The sequence below is a fragment of the Ambystoma mexicanum genome, chromosome 1q (genome assembly GCF_040938575.1).
Source record: "Ambystoma mexicanum isolate Mex_15411 chromosome 1q, UKY_AmexF1_1, whole genome shotgun sequence".
NCBI lineage: Eukaryota > Metazoa > Chordata > Amphibia > Caudata > Ambystomatidae > Ambystoma > Ambystoma mexicanum.
In genome coordinates this window covers 1,483,267,502-1,483,287,872 of record NC_090922.1, presented here as the reverse complement: position 1 = coordinate 1,483,287,872, position 20,371 = coordinate 1,483,267,502, and the positions used below count along the sequence as shown (strand labels likewise).

The 20,371-nt window shown below is 45.8% G+C and overlaps 1 protein-coding gene across 5 annotated transcripts in view; it reads right to left on the bottom strand.

The window, feature by feature from the left end:
- Positions 1-18,882, bottom strand: part of DPH2 (diphthamide biosynthesis 2) — a 219,875-nt gene extending 200,993 nt beyond the window's left edge. For 2 of the 5 annotated variants that reach the window (XR_011293991.1, XM_069642394.1), the window contains exon 1: positions 18,707-18,783. Coding sequence is in view for 3 of the 5 variants with exons in the window: in XM_069642394.1 (XP_069498495.1) it covers positions 18,707-18,750 (44 nt within the window). In the remaining 2 variants the exon portion in view is untranslated. Of the gene's footprint in view, positions 1-18,300; positions 18,434-18,706 lie in introns of those variants that run through there. The other 3 variants (XM_069642392.1, XM_069642393.1, XM_069642395.1) reach the window with 3 other exon arrangements.
- Between the last annotated feature and the right edge of the window lie 1,489 nt (positions 18,883-20,371).

Genomic DNA, 20,371 nt, shown 5'->3' with positions numbered 1-20,371 from the left:
CAGACCCTGGCCATCAGATTAGAGTAGAGCAATTTAACCAAGGACCGAAAAAGGGATCCACAGTTGCACTTCTGTAGGACTCGCCAGAGGTAATTCCACGAGACGGAATCAAAAGTGTTCATTTTATATTGTAAATAGGCATTGCAATCTAATGTACATCTGAAAACCTGATTAACTGCTTTGCAATCCCTGCAGGATATGTACAAATACAAATCTGCCCCCTCTGTTTCAATGTTATCCCTTGCGCTGCAAACCTGTTACTAAACGTTGTTCTGATGTGTCACATGTGTTCTTCTAGAGTCCAGTAGTCATTTTTTCATTCATTTTCATTTACCTGGGACGTGCATTCTGAGCAGCATTCCTGCCATACAGAATTTGCGTCCAATTTGCTTCCCATTCCCTGTGTCTATACCAGGCTGACCTGGTCATATTCTTTTAAGAACTCTGGTAGGGGATTCCAGGTAACCAGTTATGTTTGTGGAGGTACGCCATTATCATTGTCCCCAAAGACTCCAGGCAATCTGCTCCCCCAGTTTCCTCACCCGTTTGCTTGTAGATCCCTTGCTGCCTAATTGTCAGTTGTTAGCTCCCTGCTACTTTGTATCTCTGCTTCCCAGAACAGTTCCCCCTATGATTCGTAAAGTGCTCTGCTGCTAGGTCCACACAAATACAATCGAATCAAACCGGTCGGGTCGATCCATACTTTGCGAAAGATAGTACGGAACCACTTGAAAAGAAGCTGGCTTGCGAAAGGTCTTAAATTTGTATGCCTGGAACGTCAGGAACCACCTCAAGACCCTTTGATTTGAATCTTTGTGGATGGCCAACCACTGTAGGGGAGCGTGATCTGTGAAAACAGTGAAGGATCTGCCTAGTAGATAGTATCTGAGGCTTTCAATGGCCCATTTTATGGCCAGACATTCTTTTTCTAAGGTTGAATAGGATAACTCGTGTGGCGAAAGCTTCCGACTGATGAACGCCACCAGGAACAGGCCATCATCAGTGCCCTGTGAGAGCATGGCCCCTAGTCCAGTACCAGATGCATCAGTTTGTACATAGAATTGTTTTTCAAAGTCGGGGTACCTTAAAAATGCCAGAGAGGAAAGGTGAGTTTTTAGGGAGTTGAAGGCTTTTTGTGCCGAAGCGTCCTGGGATACGTCTCCTGTATATGAAGATTTCAGGGCTTCCGTTAGAGGTCCAGCAAGAATAGAGAACATTGGTATGAATCTTCTGTAGTAACCTACAAACCCTAAAAACACCTGTATTTGCTTGCGGTTACTGGGCATGGGTAGCCGCATAATTGCCTCCACTTTGTCCACTTGTGGTTTGATGAGGCCTGCACCGACCATATAACCCAAGTATTTTGTCTCTTATGCGATAGTATTGTTTTCTTTGGATTGATATGTAGTGCGGTTTTTCCAAGGGCGGTGACCATGTTTACTAGATGGCTTAGATGTTCTTCCCACGTATTGCTGAAAACAATTATGTCATCCAGATATGCTGAGCTGTAGGTGGTGTGAGGGGCTAAGACTTTGTTCATTAATGCTTGGAAAGTGGCTGGAGCTCCATGCAAACCAAAGGGCAGCACAGTAAATTGGTAAAGGCCTGGGGGAGTAGAAAAAGCGGTCTTTAGTTTGTCTTCTTGACTTAACAGAATCTGCCAATAACCTTTCGTTAAGTCAATCGTACTAATGTACCGGGCGGTGCTCAACTGTTCTATCAATTCATCAATCCTAGGCATTGGATAGGCTTGATATGTTGAGATTGCATTCAGTTTTCTATAGTCCATACAGAACCTGGTGGAACCGTCCGGCTTGGGTACTAATACGATTGGCGATGACCAGTGGCTGTTGGATGGCTCGATTACTCCTAAGCGCAACATCTCTTCCACCTCATTTTGTATGCTGCCCTTTTTGACTCTGGCATCCTATAAGGCCGGACTTGTACCGTTAGTTTTGGATCGGTATCAATAGTATGTTCCATCAGAGTGGTTTTCCCGGTAAGAAAGAAAACATTCCTTCCAACGGTTGTAAGTGAGTCTCCAACTCTTGTCTTTGGTTTGCGCCGAGTGGCTTGCCCCACTGTACGGTCAGCAAAGCTGATTCCGACTCATTCACCTGTAACTGGTTCACCATTAGGCTAATGGGTTCGGGACCCCTCCATTCCTTCAAAAGATTAATATGGTAGTTCTGATGTTTTTCCCTCCTGTCTGGCTGTTCCACCATGTAGTTAACGGTTCCTAAAATTCCTGAAATTTTGTACGGACCCCTCCACTGTGCCAACATCTTATTGGAGGTTGTGGGCAACAAAACCAGCACCTTGTCACCAACTGGGAAAGTCCTGACCCTCGTATTCTGGTTGCAGTATTTTGCCTGGTTTGACAGGGCTCTCCCCAGGTTCTCTCAGGCCATTTCTCTTAGCTTGGTAAGATGTTCTCTCATTTCTATTACATAGTCTGTAAGGTGAGTTTCTGCCTCTTGCTCTTCCCACTCAGTTTTGGCAATGTCGAGAACGGTTTTGGGTTTGTATCCAAATAACTCAAATGGGGAAAATCCTGTGGACGATTGAGGGGTGTCTCTTAAAATTATCAAAATCCATGGTAATACCCTATCCCAGTCTTTATCGGAAGGTGCTGAGACTTTTTTGGGCATCATTTTGATGGTTTTATTGTATCGTTCCACCAACCTGTCTGTTTGCGGGTGATAAATGGAAGTACGTATTTGTTTGATACGCAAATGTTGGCACACTTTCTTCATTACCCCAGACACAAAATTACCTCCCAGGTCTGTCACGATTTCTGTTGGCAACCCAACCCTTGAAAAAAACTGAACCAGTTGGTTACAGACTTGTGTGTCACTAATGCCTTTCATGGAAAGAGCCTCCGGGTACCGCGTTGCATAATCTACAATAACCAAAATGTACAGATGTCCATAACTGTTTGGTTCCAATGGACCGACCTGGTCCATGCCAATTTGTGACAAAGGTTCCTTTATGAGGGGCATGGGATGCAAAAGGTGCGTTTTGTGGTTTGTGTGGACTAGTCTTTTGACACACTGGGCATTCCTCACAATACTTAGCCACTTCTCTGTACAGTCCCGGCCAAAAAAAAGTTTTAACAGTTTTGCTTGGGTTTTTTCTTTCCCAAGATGACCTCCTACAACATCGTCATGTGCCACTTTTAGCACGATCTGTCTAAAGGTTAGGGGTACGAGTAACTGATCAATTTCCCTCTTCCCCTCGTCCACTGTTATGCGGTAGATGAGTCCATTCTTTGCTTTGAACTAGGGATATCCGGTTTTTTGGCTGTCACCAGGTACTGCTTGGTCCATGGCATTCTTTAAAGCTGGATCCGTCTACAGTTCATTCCTGAAAGATTTATTGCCGGATTCTGGTAACCAATCTATTATACCTACATATCTGTTGTTTTCTGCCACAGTCTTTTGGTCTCTCTTACTTCTCTGCGTGTTTTCTTCGGTTTCTTCGACACATCGGGGTCAATCTCGCTTTTTGAAAAAGGGGCTGTACTAAGCCACTCATTGTCCCGCACACACTCCTCGAAGAAAGGCAGGTCTTTCCCTACTAGTGCATTGGTTGGGGCTATAGACGCGCCCCGTGTAGCAGTCATGGTCTCTGTGATTTGTTTGATGGAATCTTGGGTTGCTGTCTGCAATTGTAGTGCCTGTTGTAGCGCCTGTCGGTCAGTCTGAGCCTGATGGGACTGGACCTGGATCAATTGTTGCAGTTGCTGCTGCCCATCAGTCACTGCTATTATGGCTTCCATAGTTCTCTCGATCCCACCTCTGCCACCAAAATTTGTGACAGAATACTCAGATCCTGTGTTGCTGTTAACCCAGTACAGTCTTTATTGACTTTTAAGAGAAAGAAAGAAAACAGCTGGATCCCAAACTTCCTTGTTCAGTCCAGATTAAGCTAAAATAGCTTTCTTAAGGAATATGGCTGGACTCGTGGTTTAGTCTTAATATGCCCAGCGAAACGGAGATGCTTCTTCCTCGCCTCCCACTCGCCTCTGAAACAAACAGGAAAAGTATCCGTCAGTCCTTTCTCTCTTTCTGGTTTATATATGGGCTGGGGTCTAATAGTCAATCACAGCCCTTCCCCAGGTTCAGTCTTGATAAGCACCTCCAAGCCCCGCCCCCTTCTCCCGTGGATGTCGGCCGCCATAATGGAATTCGAATATTTTCCTTGTGGAAAACGCTGCGTTTTTCCTTTTCAGGCCACGTAATACTCGGTAAGTTCGAGAGCCGTGTGTATGTCTCTTGTCTTCCGATGCTTTTTTTCTGGTTCGGATTGTTTTGTATGTCTGTTGGGAATGCGCTTGTAAGGTTTCTTTTCCTGGCTTTTTATGACTGTCCTAATGCAGCGTCCTGCGCACTTAGGTTCCGCAACTGTTAGTTGGTAACTGGAAAGGCATCCCCTCCCTATTCCCGTTACCGCATAGAGATATGCAGGCGTCCCGTGAGGTCCTCTTTTGTCCGTGTGCTCATCCGATTTTCGATAGGTTTTGCAGCTTCCAGTGCTAGTTCCATTTGTCTGCATTTCCTTTACTGTTGAACACGAGTCTCTGCCCCACCGTGTTGCATTCATTCCGTCCTCAACTCGCTCTCCTTCAGCCTGGTTTTTACAGGGAGGTATTTTGTTAGCAGGGGATTTCAATGTGTACTCTTTGCAAAGACTGTCAACCGGGGGAAATGGAGAGGAGAAGTCCCTTGGCATGAGGAGTGGCACAGATTGGACATCTGCTTTGGCCGAGTTCGATCTTGCCCCTCTCCCCATGAAAACACTAGGGCCAAACTCTACTTGGTCCAATGGTACCTCATCCTCCCTTATTGATTTCATATTTGTCAATCAGGCGATTCAGGACTTGAAGCCCATTTTGCAGACTACAGCAGTGACCATGAGTGAGAACGTCACACTAAGAATGACCTGCAAAATACTGGAATCTAATTCAACAGAAAAACTGAAGCCAAACCCCTCTCTCAATCTACAAAGAAACTGCCTCTGTTGGCCCCTTAGAAATATAGATGACTTGAATGCAGAAATTAAAAATCATGACCATCAAGGTGAGGAGTTACTTGAGAAGCACGCCTGGGACCTAAAAACCATGGTCATATCAATAAGGGATCGTGACAAGAGGTCATGGACAGTTAAACTAAAGGGAAACAAACCCTGTGTACCATATGATGTTGCTATTGCAAATAAAACTTACAATGAACACTAAGCACCGGAAAGTAAAGAGGAGTCAATCTAGGTCTACCGTGGACATTAAGAACAACCTGTCTGGCTCGGTCATCATCGAAATAGAGATACTACAGCTAAATGACAGCATATAAATAGGATCATTTGTACCCATGACTCAAAGAAGTTTTGGTTCATGATTCACTCTATCCGAGGTGGACAACTGGCCTTAGGGGTCAGCCCAATTACTGGTGAGGCCCGAGTGTGTCACATAAGCACTCAGTGCTTCTGGGTTCAGGGACTTTGCATGCCTAGAAATAGGGATTGCTTGATGGAAGCTTCAAGTGTATGGTCTCAAGTGAAGGCTGTGGACTTGGAGGCCCTAATTAAGAAAGTGAAGCCCTCGAGGGCTACGGAACCAGACAGGCTTTCCAACATTGCATTAAAGAAGGATCCTGCTTTGTGGGCCAAGCTTCTGAAAACGTTTATTGTTCATATCTGAAAAACGGGTGCTGTTCCAAGCTCTTGGCACAAATCAATTCTGATCCCTGTGCACAAACAAGGCTCCCGTAACAACCCAGGTTGCTACAGACTACTAGCTATGCTAGATTGCAGTTCAAAAATCTTTGATAGTATTCTGCTTGTTCGATGGTCAGATGAGAATCATCTGATTACGCATCATTTTGGTTTTAGAAAAGGTTTTGGCAATAATCATGCTCTATGGGTACTTCCTTACTACGGATGACTATAGGTACCCTGGCACTCAATATATGTTTGTTTTGTCAACTTTAGCTCAGCCTTCGAGAAGGTTATCCGCTGCAAATTGTGGGAGAAACTGGATAAGCTGGGCATAGATCCCTGCCTCTTACATTTTATTAAACAACTGCACCACAAAACAACAGTGAAGGTTCGATTATCGCAGGATGGTAGCCTATCACAGTTTATTGAGACAAACGTGGGCCTAAAGCAAGGTTGTGTCTTAGCCCCACTATTATATAACCTTTACATGGCTGATTTGGATAAGGCATTGAAGGCAGCTCATAACCATCCTCCCCCAATATGGGCAAGAAGCAGTAAACATTCTCACATACACCGATGACATTGTTTTCCTGGACAGAACACCCATTGGCCAACAGCATTCTTTGAACGCCCTACAGATATATGCAGAGGAAAATGCCCTCAGGATAAACATGGTATAAACAAAGATAAGGGTATTTGGCAGAAAAGTACAGGGGAGTAATAGGTTTAACTGGCACTTGGGTCCAAATAAACTGGAATGAACAGATAAATATATGTATTTGGGGACACAGTTAAAAGGCATCCCTGACATACATCTACTTATATGATACCATAAAACCTACGGTGTGGGCCAAGTGGCTGGCTATTAAGAAGGTGATCAACCTCTTTCACCACACTGTCGACAGTGTGGTGAAAGAGGTGACCTTTTCCATATGTGGTGGTAGTGCCCAAAGATAAAGGTGTATTGGAAAGAAATTCTGAGTTTAATCAAAGACATAACAGGTACAGACCTACCGCAATCCCCCAAGGTCATTCTGTTGGGGGCAGTGGCAGAAGGGACTTACGCAGCTTCAGGGAATAGAGCAGCCCTCATCACCCACCTACTAGCTGCTGCAAGGATGACAGTCGCCCAACGATGGAAAACAGTGGAAGGCCCTACAGCCCCTTGGTGGTGGATGAAAGTGTGGGGAGTTATGGCGATGGAGAACATTTGCGCCACAAAGTCAGGGACATACCTGAAATTCCTAGCCATATGGGATCCACTTCAGGACTACGTGGGGGAAAGAGAGGTCCAATTCTTTAAACCCAGGATTTCAAGAAACATTCACATCAGATAATGACAGCAGAAGACACTGTGGAGGGAGAAGCTCAAGAAACTTTTTTGCTTTGGTTATCACCTTGATACAGTTTGGTTCTGATTTTCTCTAAGGACTAGAGGGTGGGGGGTTCTCGGGAGGGAAAGTTGGAAGACAATAATAGTTTCAAGGTCAAAGTTCGGGTAGGCCAAAATAATATGTTTACACAGTCAATAATGGTTGTATTCCTGATGTAATCGAAAGCTAACTGTTGTCCTACATGCTAAAATGATTGAAAATAAAGTTGGTAAAAAAAAAGGAAGGTGATCGACATGTGGGGTGGACGATCATTTGAGGCTAAACTAATTGCCTATAAAACAGCAATTGTGCCAGGGATCCTGTATGCTCTGGAGGCCTTTCCTAGGAGAGCAATCAACTGGCTCCAAAAATTGAAGGGAATAATCTTGAGGTCCCTGTTGGGTTTACCAGGCACCATATGGAATGTGGCCTCCAATCACTTGTCTCAACCTGGACTGTGGCAGCCTGCAAACTATGGGTCAATATAAGATTTGGCAGACACAGGTACTTATCGTTACTGCAGTCCAGCGTGGCCCATGCGGAACGATACTCGCGCACTATTTGCTTCAAGGAATTGTAGAACACGGTACAAGCTCATTGCCTTGAGATATCTTTGACATGCTGGTCAGAGCAAGAGTTCCCGGTTTTCTTGGCCAACTTGACGCTGTGAGTCGGAACCATGGCAGGATCCTTACTCTTGTGTCCCTAGAGGGAAGGCGTAAATACGCCTATTTTACCCAACAAAGGGGTGGGGTTCTCCCAGGGCCCAAGGCAGTATTTAATCAAGTGGCATTTTCCTGTAATGATTTATTTTGTTCTACAGTTGCGCTCAGACATTCAGTCAGTTTTCAGCATCATGGGGGCTTGGCATGGCATCCCATTTGAGCAGCGCCTTTGCTGGATTTGTGGGCAGAAAATGTAAACCACAAGACAGATCTTGACGTCTTGTCCAAATCTGAGTGCCAACTATGATAAAGCCTACATTAAATTTAGGTCTTGCGAGTGCGACCAATTTTGGAGTATGCTCTTTGCAGCTCAGTCCTATGTGGTGGTTTCTGCCACGCATCATGTTTGGCTCAGGGCCTCAGTTATGTTGGAAGCAAAGGGTTGACTCTCCTGGTCCTCGAGATCATAACGCTCTCTGAACAGTTTTAATTGAGAATGTGTGCTATGCATGTTTTATTAAGGTCCAATAGAACTAATTGTGAAGGCTCTTTTTTTTATCTGTTTAAAGGGTTTATAAATGTTTGTATTGGTATTGATTTGTATTGAGTAATGGCAGATCAAATTATTCTTTACAGGTGTCAACACAATTTCAAATTAGGAAGTTTCAACTGTTTTGCAAATGACATTTTAGATAGTGTGAAAAGTTGTTAATAACTATATGCGCTTGAATAAAGAAAAGAAAATAAAAAAGAAGAATGTTGCAAGCAAAGTATAAAATGTGAACACTGTTTAAAACTAAAAATCTGTACTTGATATTTCCAAATTTCTGATTTCCGGCAGAGTACAACATGCCTTTTCACAGGTCCTCTGATAAACTGCTAAAGTATGATCTCGGGTCGAAACTCAGCTTCACTAGCACGGAACCCTTAAAAGCAATCCAAAAGAATACAAATAATCAAAGGGAGCGGAAGAATTGCACGGCTCCAAGATGCAGCAAGCCATGTTTTGCTAGATCCCGAAAACCTGGTCCAATAGCCAACACTCAGCGAAAAGGAACATATTCCACAGAGACCACTGTGAGGGTGGTCGGTGGGAGCCTGCCATTGGCAGAAGCATAAGCCTGTGTCAGGGCCTGTGCCGGGAGCCGGTGTCAGCCTCCCAGAGTCGTAGCCCTTGTCGGGGCTAGCATGGTGAGCGGTGTCTCACCCACCTGATAGGCCATTTCTGGTGAATTCTGCTTGATGGACAGAGGAAGCACAAGCCTATTCGTGGCCTGTTCAGTCAGCCAGTTCCAGCCTGCAGGAGTCAGAGCCTGTGACGGGGCTAGCATGGTGAGCTGTGTCTGACCTACCTGTGAGGCAACTGCCCACTGGTGGGTAGCTCTGGGGTGCCGATCCGTCATCCAGCTGAGCAGGTGCCGGCGGGCCCTCGTCCCTGTGTAGCCTATCTCTGTGCGGTGTACCACTCTGTAATGGCGTGAGCAGCCCTGACAGCCGCAGGCGGATCCATACTGCAGTCGGTAAGGTGGTGGTGCAAGTGGGGCCAGGCAGTGCACGAGACCCACCCCGCATGATACCCAAGCAAGGATAGTGAGCTGGTGGGGGCAGTCGTAGTAGCGCAAATTTATCTGGGGCCTGGCAGGGAGATACGGAGAGACCGGACACGCATTTGGTCAGCGCGAGAGGAGAAGCGGCCTGCTGGGGTGGTGCTGGTGAAGAAACCGTTTAATGAACCAAAGGTTGTTCTCGTTTTTCTGAACCCATTAACTTGGTGAAGGTGGGCAGAAGGCACGGAAGGCGGTCGAATATGGACAGAGTAGCCATTATAAGGCAGCCTGAATTGAAGCAACGCGCATATGGCGAGGGGGGTGGAGATGTGGTTCATGATGGGGGAGATGAATGGTACAAAGCAGGGGGTGATGGTGCTAGAGACATGGTTCGAGCTGCAGGAGCTTCTTCAACCAGAGATGATGATGCTGAGGGGTGTATGGATGATGTTCAGGAAGGTGCACGTTGTGATCATGGCTTCCTTCAATTCCACATCACCTTCAATTCCCGCCAACCAAACTTCCTTGGAAAATACGCAGTTCACTGTCTTCCACTTGCGCAATCCACTCATCACATACACCAGGTCTACCATGTCTGCCTCGCTCGCGTCTGTTCTTGGGGATCTTGATAAACAATCTGACACCAGATTACAGCAACCCGGTACAGATTTCACCACAAAATTGAATCCCTGCAATGCAGACAACCATCTGGCTATCCTTGGCATCATCAAACCAGACTGCTTTGTGGAAAATAAATGTGCCAATGGTTTATGATCACTCCTGATTACATACGGAATTCTCCAAACATAGGTTTTTAAATAATTTGAGGCCCAATTGCATGCCAGACTTTCGAGCTCAATTGAAGACTATCTCAACTCTGTCATCGTCAAAGCATGTGAAGCAAATGTCACTGTAACTTCCACCCCTTTACTGGACTGGTTAATGACCGCACCCAAACTATGCCCCCAAGCATCCACCGTTATACTTGTCTCAACTATGGGGTTCAATCTGTGCTGAGTGGATGCCCTGTTGTACCTCTTTACTACACATACTTTCGACTTCTTCCCAACCGTCTCTTTGTCGTTCCCATTATCTTTCACCACATGCACGTCCTCCTTGCCACTCTTAAAATTCACCTCCTTCAAGCACTTGCTTGTCAACTCTATACACTTAGCAATGATCAAGGTCTCCTGCAAAGGAGGATTGGTTGCTTGCCACAACCATTCCTGGATTTTAGGATTGGACGTATGCATCATTGACTGATCCCGGATGTACTCATCTGCACTCCCTGTAAATTTGCATGACGCCAACAGACTTCGATTCACCTATGCCTTGCCTTGTTTTCTTGAAAAAACCTATCTCTCTCTAACATCACATTCACTTATTTGCCATACTGCGCTTACAATTTCCTCACTGCCTTTCCGGACAAACCATCACTCCCTCCTCCCCCCACACCTTCTTCACCTTCATCCCCCTGAACATCTGGTAACTTTTTTATCACGAAACGCCTCTGCCCCCACACATCACATGAGAGCTGAAACTGTCCTTACATCAGAGAATCTCTCAAAGTCTGATGCTACGAAATAGAACTTAAAAAGATCCTTCTAGTCCTCCCATGGAAGTGGAGGCTCACTAGGGGTAGCCAAAAATGTAGGGGAGTGGGACCAAATAATTCAGCATGACAATAGTTTATGACCTTTTCCAAAGAACGAATATCAATAGGCACAAATCTGGGTTTTCACCCAATGTTACTAGACGTGGAACTGTCTTGATATGGGCAAAATCTTCCTCGGGGCCAGCCCTTTGAGAGCAAAAATACCCAATTCAGCCCAAAATACAGGTTCTATTGTGCTGAGCAGTGATCTCATGCTAGTGACAAATGACACCCTCAAAGTTTTAGCATATTTATTCTAAGCAGTGAATTTCATATACATTTGGGATTCAAGTTAGAGAATATTACAAAGCATAAAACAAAGAGCAATGCAAAATATAGTGAAACATGGAACTTAGATAAACATAGAGAAACATAGAGAAATATAGAGAAACATAGAGAAACATAGAGAAACACAGTCTTACGTCCCTTTAATCAGCACTGGGAGACCTGGCTTTTCATAAGCTAGCTGTAAAACAAGCCCCGCTCATAGAAAAACAATGCTGGAGGACACCGTGAGAGCCAATTCCGGGCACTTGACTGTACACGAATCAAGTCCACAGGACGATCTCCCCCTGATCCCATGTGTGCATGGATATTTTATAATCTCTTGCTGTCAGTCACCATGACGCACAGTTCCAGAACTTTCCCTGTGCAACTGGCTCATGGAAAAAACCCAACTCTCTCTGAGAGGCACCCTGCTCGCTCCTACCCCTCCCTGGTTCCCATCTGCGCTGGCTGAGGAATGTCTTATCAGTACCTTCCCAGAGAAAAGGAAGATTAGCTTGGAGCCAGGGCTACCGTTAGTGAGGCTGAATATCCTAAGGGAAGCAGGGATGTATTAACCCCATCTGCAAGCTCTAAAAGGCATGCACTCATAGCTTAGTGTTTATAGCGCTTAAGACTGGCTATCTAAGCGCTATATAGGTGCCATAATGTTCCAAACACTCCAAAAATACCTATTAGGTACAGAGCTAGGGGCCCTCCCTGCCTGTCTATCAACAATGCTTAATGTGACCTATTTCATACTAGGCCTGCATATTCCTTGTAGCTCACTACTGCATAATGGAAGTGCTACAACAGACTACTGTCAGCATTTTTAGCACATACTTTGAATACACTATTGGCTTTCAGCGGCTAATGCTGTCATCTAAAGCCCTGATTGGCAAGGTTGCAATTTCGTGTATCACTACAGGAACCCTTGCTCACTGTTCTTAGAGTGGCACAGCTCCACCTCACTGACAAGGCCTAACCAGGCCGAAACATGTGTCTGGGGTTGCTGTTGGTACTCTTGCTCAGAAGAGAATTCCCTGCCCTTTCGGTGCTGGACTGCCCTTGGGCAGGACAAAGACTGATATGTAGAGGATATTTCTCTTCTGGGAAAGGATGGTGAGCTAAAGACTGGTTGAGACTCTAACCCGGGATATAGGCCGGTAGAGAGACTCCCAGGACCCCCCTTGTTTGTACAAATCTGAGGGAGACAGAGTTCCTCCACCAAGACCAAAACACACTCCTGAACTCTTCCGCCTCTGGAAATGTTCTGGCAGGAGTGGTCTCCCACTGCCACTGCCAATGTCTGTGGCAGGACCGAATTCCCACTGTCCTCTTAAAATGTTTTAGCCGAGGCGCCAACCTAAATGTCCTTGGCAGGACTATTCCCCATTGCCACCTTAAACATACCAGAGATAAAGGCTAAACAATGCCACCTTATGATGTTATACAGCACTAAATCCTCGGCACCATAAGTAACCACAGGATTCGCCAAAATAAAAAAACATGAACAGTATGGAAATGAGTAACAGACCAACAGATGGCGCGCATCTGATAACAGGGCCAACGTGCGGTGTTGGGCTGCCTGACCTTAAAATTGTCACTACCACCATGCAACGTGTAGCCTGCCCTTTATGTGTTTAGGTGGTGTGGCTTGTGCAGAAAAGCACAATGAAAGATTTGCAAGCCTGACCCACAGATGCAGCGTTAGATGGCCAGCCATTTCAGAAGTGGTAATAAATGTAAACGGCTCAGCCCGCGCAGCCCACCCCGCCTCTCACACTGACAAAAACGCTCATGATGTCTCTCAGCGTCTCCCGGCAGGCCCGCAATAAATTAGCGTTACTGTTGCCACCACCAGCTCGCTGTCCTTGGCTGGCGTCTCATGCTGGGTGGGCCTCGCACACTGCCTGACCCGCCCTTTCACCATATTACCGCTGGAGCATGGATACCCTGCCGCCAGCTTGGCTGCTCTTGCCATTACATAGCGGTACGCCGCACCCGGATCTGCTGCACAGGGACAACAGCCTGCCGGCACCTGCTCAGCTGGATGATGGAGAGGCACCCCGGAGCTACCCGCAGCAGGCAATGGCCTCACAGGTAGGTTAGAAACCGCTCACCATGCTAGCCTCGACACATGCTCTGACGGTATCCAGTTATATTTTCGAAAACACATTTTCGACATGCCATTTCGTCGACACAAAATTGCCCAAAAAAAATTCTGAATGTATTCTTTTTTATTTTATAGGTTTTATTTTTGTTTCGTTAGTTTTAAAAAAGTGTCAATAAAGAAAAATGTCGGCAATTGTGATGTTCGAAAATGTCACTATAAACCGCTCTGACTCCTGCAGGCTACTAGTGGCTGACCACACAGGCCTTGAACAGGCTTATGCTTCCTACGACCACCAAGGAGATTTCGTCAACAATAGCTTAACAGGCGGGTGAGACGCTGCTCACCATGCTAATTGTCTAGCACAACTAAGACAACTAAGTATGACCTGCAACCACCTTCCTAAATTCGTATGACCTGTAACCACATTCTTAAGCTTGCATATCCTGTAACCATATTCTTGAGTCTGCATGACCTATAACCAGATTTGTTTATTTTATTTATATAGCGCGCCTGACATGTGGGTATCTGGGTGCTAGTAGATAAGAGTGGTACCGTGTTACAGTCCTTTTGAGAAGTACGGAAGTCACTTAATACATGTTGCAATCATTTTAAAAGTACGGAGATTTCTTAATGTAGATCATACAGGATAGTACATAGAACGTTATATACAAGGAATTAAATTCAATCCATGTGGTGGTGCAAGCACAAGTAATGTCATACATGAGCAAGTGAGGACATATATAGGCAAGCTAAGTACAAGAGGCTAGGATGGAGAGGAGTTTAGTTCTTATTGAGTAGCCAGGTGATAGCACAACTTCCGAATTTTTTGAATACTTGGATAGTTTTTATGTCCTGTGGGAGTGTGTTCCATAGTTGGGCAGCCAGGACAGGTAAGCTGGAGCCGCCAGCTCTTTTGAGGTTGTATCTTGGTACCAAAAAGCAGGAAATGTTAGAAGATCTCATAGTACGGGTGGAAGATCTGTGCTCTCTTCTGGGTATGTTTAGGGCGACTCTGAGAGCATTTTTTTGCAGTATCTGTAGTTTGTTCAGGATGGACTTATTGGCACCTAGGTAAAGACTGTTGCAGTAGTCCAGTTTGGGTTGTTTAAGTGCTCTGGCAGGAATAAGACAAATATTAGATGATAGTAAGGGTTTGCACACCCTGATCAGCTTTCCTGTGTAGGTGGTAGCTGACGCAGTCATATTTACTTGTTTAGTGAATTCGGAGTTTGCATCGAAGTAGAAACCTAGAGTTTTTACATCTTTGGCAATGGCTATGTTGTTCCCGTCTATGCGGATGTTGGAATTGTTTGGGCTGAGTTTCTGTAGGTTGGTGTGTGATCCGACCAGGAGAATCTCGGTCATATCATCATCCATGCCTGAATGATAGATGCAGCCCGGATCAATGAAATCTACACCGTGTTGTAGGTACCTGATAGGGGTAGGAGTATCTGGGTGTCGTCTGCGTAGTTGGTGTAGGTGACACCCAGATGGTCCAGTTTATCAAATAAGGGCTTTGTAAAGATATTATACAATGTAGGCGAAACACATGGGCCTTGTGGCACGCCACAGGTGATGGGAATAGGGTCAGCGGCTGCCGAGGGTGAGGAGACCTGCATGGTCCTGTTATCAAGGAATGATTGAATTCACTTGATAGCGGAGCTTGAAAAATGAGCTGCCGATGCGAGGTGGTCACAGAGTACCTTGTGGTCGACCAGGTCAAAGGCCGCCAACAAGTCAAGGAGGAGTGGGATGGCCACTCTACCATTATCTTTCAGATCGTCAATCTGGCTTTTGAGGTCAACAAGGGCAGTTTCCGTTCCATGTTGCGGTTTAAAGCCAGATTGTCGTTTGCCAAGTAGTTTGTTAGTCTCAAAATAGTCTTGGATTTGCAAATATGCAACCCTATTTAATATTTTTAGAAGAAAGGGGACCGTTGGAATAGGTCTATAGTTTGTGGGTATCGATGGATCTAACTTTTATTTCTTGAGTAATGGGAGAACTCATGATTCCTTTAGGTTGCATGGTACAGAGTTACTAGAGAATGATGAGTGGATTAAGTGATAAAGGGGCAGGATCTCTAGCCGCCTCTTTTATGATCTGAGCTGGGCAACTGTCACCCTTACAGGTAGAGGGTTTCAATGAGGCTATAATTTTGTGTACCTCTGGGACTGATACATTGGTGAATTTAAAGCCTGAGTTAAGGTTTATGGGGGCGGCCGTGATCAGACTGAGTAGATTACTGGTGGTTATTTGGTGTCATTTGTTGGCTATTTTAGTCTGGAGACAAGAGATTTTGTTGGCGAGTTCATTTTGGATGCTGGTGCACCAGGGTTTATCCTTAAGGCAAGAATCTGCAGGTGGGTTATGATTTTCCAGCTCTCTTAAGATGTTAAACAGTTCTTTGGAACTGGAGCTTGCTTGGTTTATCCTATCATTGAAAGTTTCTTTATTAGTACGGATAATCTCACTTTTGAATGTGGCTGTGATATTAGCCAGGTTTGTTTTATTCTCAGAGGAAGGGGTATTCTTCCAAAGCATTTTTAGTTTACTTTGTTCTATGCGTAGTAGTTTAAGTTCGGGGGTGAACCAAGAGTTCAGATGTGCTCTTGGTTTCCCAGTGCGCAATATTAGTGGTGCAATAGTATCTATGGCTTTGATCATAGATTCATTATTCAAATCTACCATCAGATTCGGGCCGTTTGCTGGGGGTAGAGCATTGAGATTACTAGAGGTAGGATGGCTTCAGCTGTGATATTGCATTTGTTTCTAGTGAGGCAAGGTGGTGCAACTGGGCTTGTTATCATCTCTAGATTGTTGATGTTGAGCTCAAAGGATAGGAGGTGGTGGTCTGTGCATAACAGGGGTGATGACTCCTTTATTGTAATATTGCAATTTAGGTCCGCTCCCCAATCGAGTGTCCTACCTTTCTTGTGGGTAGGTTAGGTGATTTTTTTGTAGGAAGCCATGTTCTGACAAGGCATTAGCTACAGATATGGCAGGTAAATCATTTGGATCATTGTAGCCGAGGTTAAAGTCACCCAATATACTGTTTTGTGCCAGGAGTGGTGTTGTCTGCTGCTATAGCAGAGATGTCTTCTTCAAATGACCCTAAGGGACCGGGGGGCCCGTTTGTCTTGTAACCACAAGCCGGCACAACCTGTAACCAAATTTTTAAATTTGTATAACCAGTAACCATTTTCTTAAGCTTTGCGCCCAGATGCCAGAGGGTTATGAGTGCCTTACAAATGCAATAAATTAATGCTAGCTCCGACTCCTGGAGGCTGACACCAGCTCCGTGCACAGGCCCGACACAGGCTTATGCTTCCTCTGAAGGCAAACTCCAACCAACCACTGTCACTCAAGGACCCACAACACCAACCCTGGGTGAGAGCTCAGGCAGGTTACTGGTACTACATAAACACAATAGAATAGAAATGCCAACTAACCAACTCCACTAACAATTTCACCCTCTGCATACACCTCTCAAACGCCAAACCAAAGGCAACCAAAAAAACCTACAGCACAACAAACCGCACAAACTTCACTACAATGCAACAACAAAACAAAATTCACACATAGACTTGCACAACAGTACACAACGTCTAACGGCCGCAAACACCCCAGGCCCAGCCAACGGACCCACCGGGTTGAGGCTGCCAACAGCACATCACTGCTCTCTTGCACTTTTCCCGCTTCCTCCCACTAACTCAACCTCCCCTCCTCCTTCAGAGCCGCCAGAGCACCAGGGGACCACTCCGGTGGTGATAGTGTGCGGTACAAATATCCTTTAACATTGACAATACTCAGCTATTGGGGTATTCCTTTCACTTCTCTCGTCACCACTGAATGTAGTAAGGATGACACAGCAGGGAAGAAAGATATATAAACACAGAAGGGTATTTGAATAAGACCCCAACGCAGGTCCGTCCGCAACAGCTGGGACTAACCAACTGTCACAAAAGCTGTCGCTCCCCAATTGTCACTTCTCAACAACTGTACGAAATGGCATTCCAAAGTGGAACGTTGGCTGCCATTGCGTGTCAGCAGTTCTAGATACAACACCACAGTTCATTGCTCATTTTTTGCAATATATTATATTGAGGTTTTGCAATTAGAATGATCTACTAACCCAATACTTATGAATCATTCATTTAATTCAAAACAAAAATGCATGATCATTACAGATGCAGGACACTCATCTATTAGAGCCTGTCCAGGTGCTCTGGGGCAAAATACATGCAAGCCTACAAATTTGCATATGGTTCGCACCAACAGAAGTGACTTCACAGAAAAGGACATTGCAAGAAGCATCAGCATTGATAATTGAAGGCGCCATGGACATGACTTTAGAATAAGTTGCCATAATTAAACCAAGTGGCAAATAGCTTTGTAGTGCAATATATCTAAATTGCACTATCATTATATTTGGAGCAACTGTATGGTCACTGAGTTTTTTTTAAATAGATGATATATTAACATAAGCTATGAAGTGAATCAGAATGCTGCAGATAAGACACTGTGCATTAAATGATTTGCCCAGGATCACACACCTTGGTTAAATGGTGAAACCGGGATGTGGACCATTTTAAGCAACTGAGCATATCTGCCCAGGTTTAGCTGATATACGGCTTTATTAAGGTTTTGCTTCGTATTTCATGTGCTATAATACTTTATAGCAATTCCTTGGAAGCAAACCACATTACATTACATAATGAACTGGCCTTTCATAGTAAACTATATGCTACATACATTGTCATAGATATAAGTTGAGATATGTTTTATTCCTCCCGTCATGCATTCAAAGCGAGCCTAACAACCCCCTTGGGTTTTAAAGCCTAGCCATTATTTCATACAGCATGCCACATTATGCACACGAATCACTCCCTTTCATTCACATTTCTAAAGGAACAAAAGTCCCTGCTCATAGTTCCCGCGTCCCTCACATCAGTGCCGAATGACTCACATTCTCGTGAGCCCCCCTGCTGGCCAGAGCTCCTTGGGGCATTGTCCTAGCAGCGGGACACCTCTTCCATTTGAAAAGAGTAAAGGTATGCTGCTGCCAGGACAATGTGCTGACCAGGAATTGCTTGGCACACATTATCCCCAGCAGCGGGACACCTCTCCCGTTGGGCACCCTCTTTGAGGTGGGGAATGGGAGAGGTGTCCCACTGATAAATGATGCCCTGCAGCTGCTCTCTTGCCCCCGCCCTGCCCTGCCCTGCCCCGCCCCGCCCCGCATGCTGGTGCTCCGTGATCTAATGTAGATCACGTGAGCACGGTTTGACTGACGGGGCTGTGGCAGAGGCAAGCGCGTGGCAGCCCATTAGCCAGCGCTGCACCTAGTAAAAAGCCTAGCTTCTAGTACTCACCTGGCGCATTCAAGTCTATCCACATGGTAGCGTCTACTTCCCATTCGAGAAACGGACCTTAGGAACGCTACGCCCCATTTTCGTCACGTGACTTTGAGCACACGCAGCCGCACGTCACCTTATCACGCATGTTTAGCGGGAAAGACGCGGACTGCAGCAGGAGTGGAAATGTGGGTTCTCTTAGGCCGCGACGCTGAGCTTTACATAGATGCTTTGTTAATGAGACCGGTATAATTCCGGGGATGGTGGAGGCTGACGTAAATTATATTTCCAGTCGTGTATAAATCGGGGCTAATTTTAAGGGGAATTGTTGAAATGGGTGTTAAGAAATAGGCGTGTAGCATGAATTTAGAGGGAGGTCGGCTGAGGCTCTCTGGGTGTGTGTTGGGAGGGTGGCACAAGTGCTTATTGGTGTATGTATGGGGGATTGGGCCGGGCATCTTGGTGTGGGTTTGGAGGAAGGGGTGGGGGCATGTAGATCTCAATGAAGGGCTTGGGCATCTGTGAATGGACGGATGTGGGCCTGGCAGGGTAAGGGTGAACGCGTGTAGGAGGCATGCGTATGAATGGAGGGGGGAGAGCAGGAGCGCCCCCGGGAAAGGCGAATGACACGAAAGCCCCTATACTTGCAATGGGAAATTTGTTGTTTGTTGCCCCTGGCCCCCCCCTCACCCGGCCCTCAGGGAAAACCAAAAGTCTATGCCCCTGGGTGAGGGCATGTAGGTCTGGCGGAAGGGATTCTCAGAATCCGCAGGTTTATCACTCACACTTTCCTTACCACTAGCCCACTCCTCACCTGATGATTCTGTGTGTATCTTTACTGATTCGTTGGACGAGCTTTCCAGCTTTTCCCTCCAGGCAGTTGTTGTCTTGGTCTTGATGGTCTGTTCTTTCGTTTGACAGAATAGGGGCGAGCTCCCCGGAGGCCACCTTGCCTTTTTAGCTATGATCCCGGCAGCGGGGCACTTCGGGGAGCCCACCCCAAACCAGGCAAAAGCTTTTCCGAAAAACCCTGGAAGATCTTGTAGCTGAAGTAAGCAGTGGTGCTTGTAGTTATCCAGATAGACAGTTGTAGGTGTGCGCTGGTATTTGGACTCCAATACCCAGCATACACGAGTAGAAATGTATAGTTTCAACCTACTCAGTTTCAGAATGTAAGCCACTGGGAAGCAGAGCCGCAATGTCTAGCTCCGACGTGCTAGAGTTCAGAGAGTACGGGACCACAATAACCAGCATGCACTGGTAAGTCTTCGTAATGGATTAATGAATGCGGAACAGCACAGGCAGAACAGAACTCGGGTGTATTTAAAAAAAAGTAGCACTTCCAGCCTAGAGCGTCTGATGGCAGGTGAGACGCCGAGGGAGGAACACGTGCAGGAAGGCAGCGCCGGGGTGCGGCACAACAACGAAAGCAGAACACACAGGTAAGCAATCAGAATGGGAGGAACACCGCGGGAAGCGGTAAAAGGAAAGGACGGGCAGAAAAACAAGGAAGGAAGGCAAGGGATCACAGAGGATCAACGGGAGGTAGAGAACGAGCGTTGTGAAACTCACGTAGGTAGCAAGAAAGTTGCAACACACAGGTGTTCTCATTTCCCCGGTACTTGTAGGTGTAACAACAAAAAGACTAGACCACACCTTGCAGTGACTCTGAGTCTTAGTCCT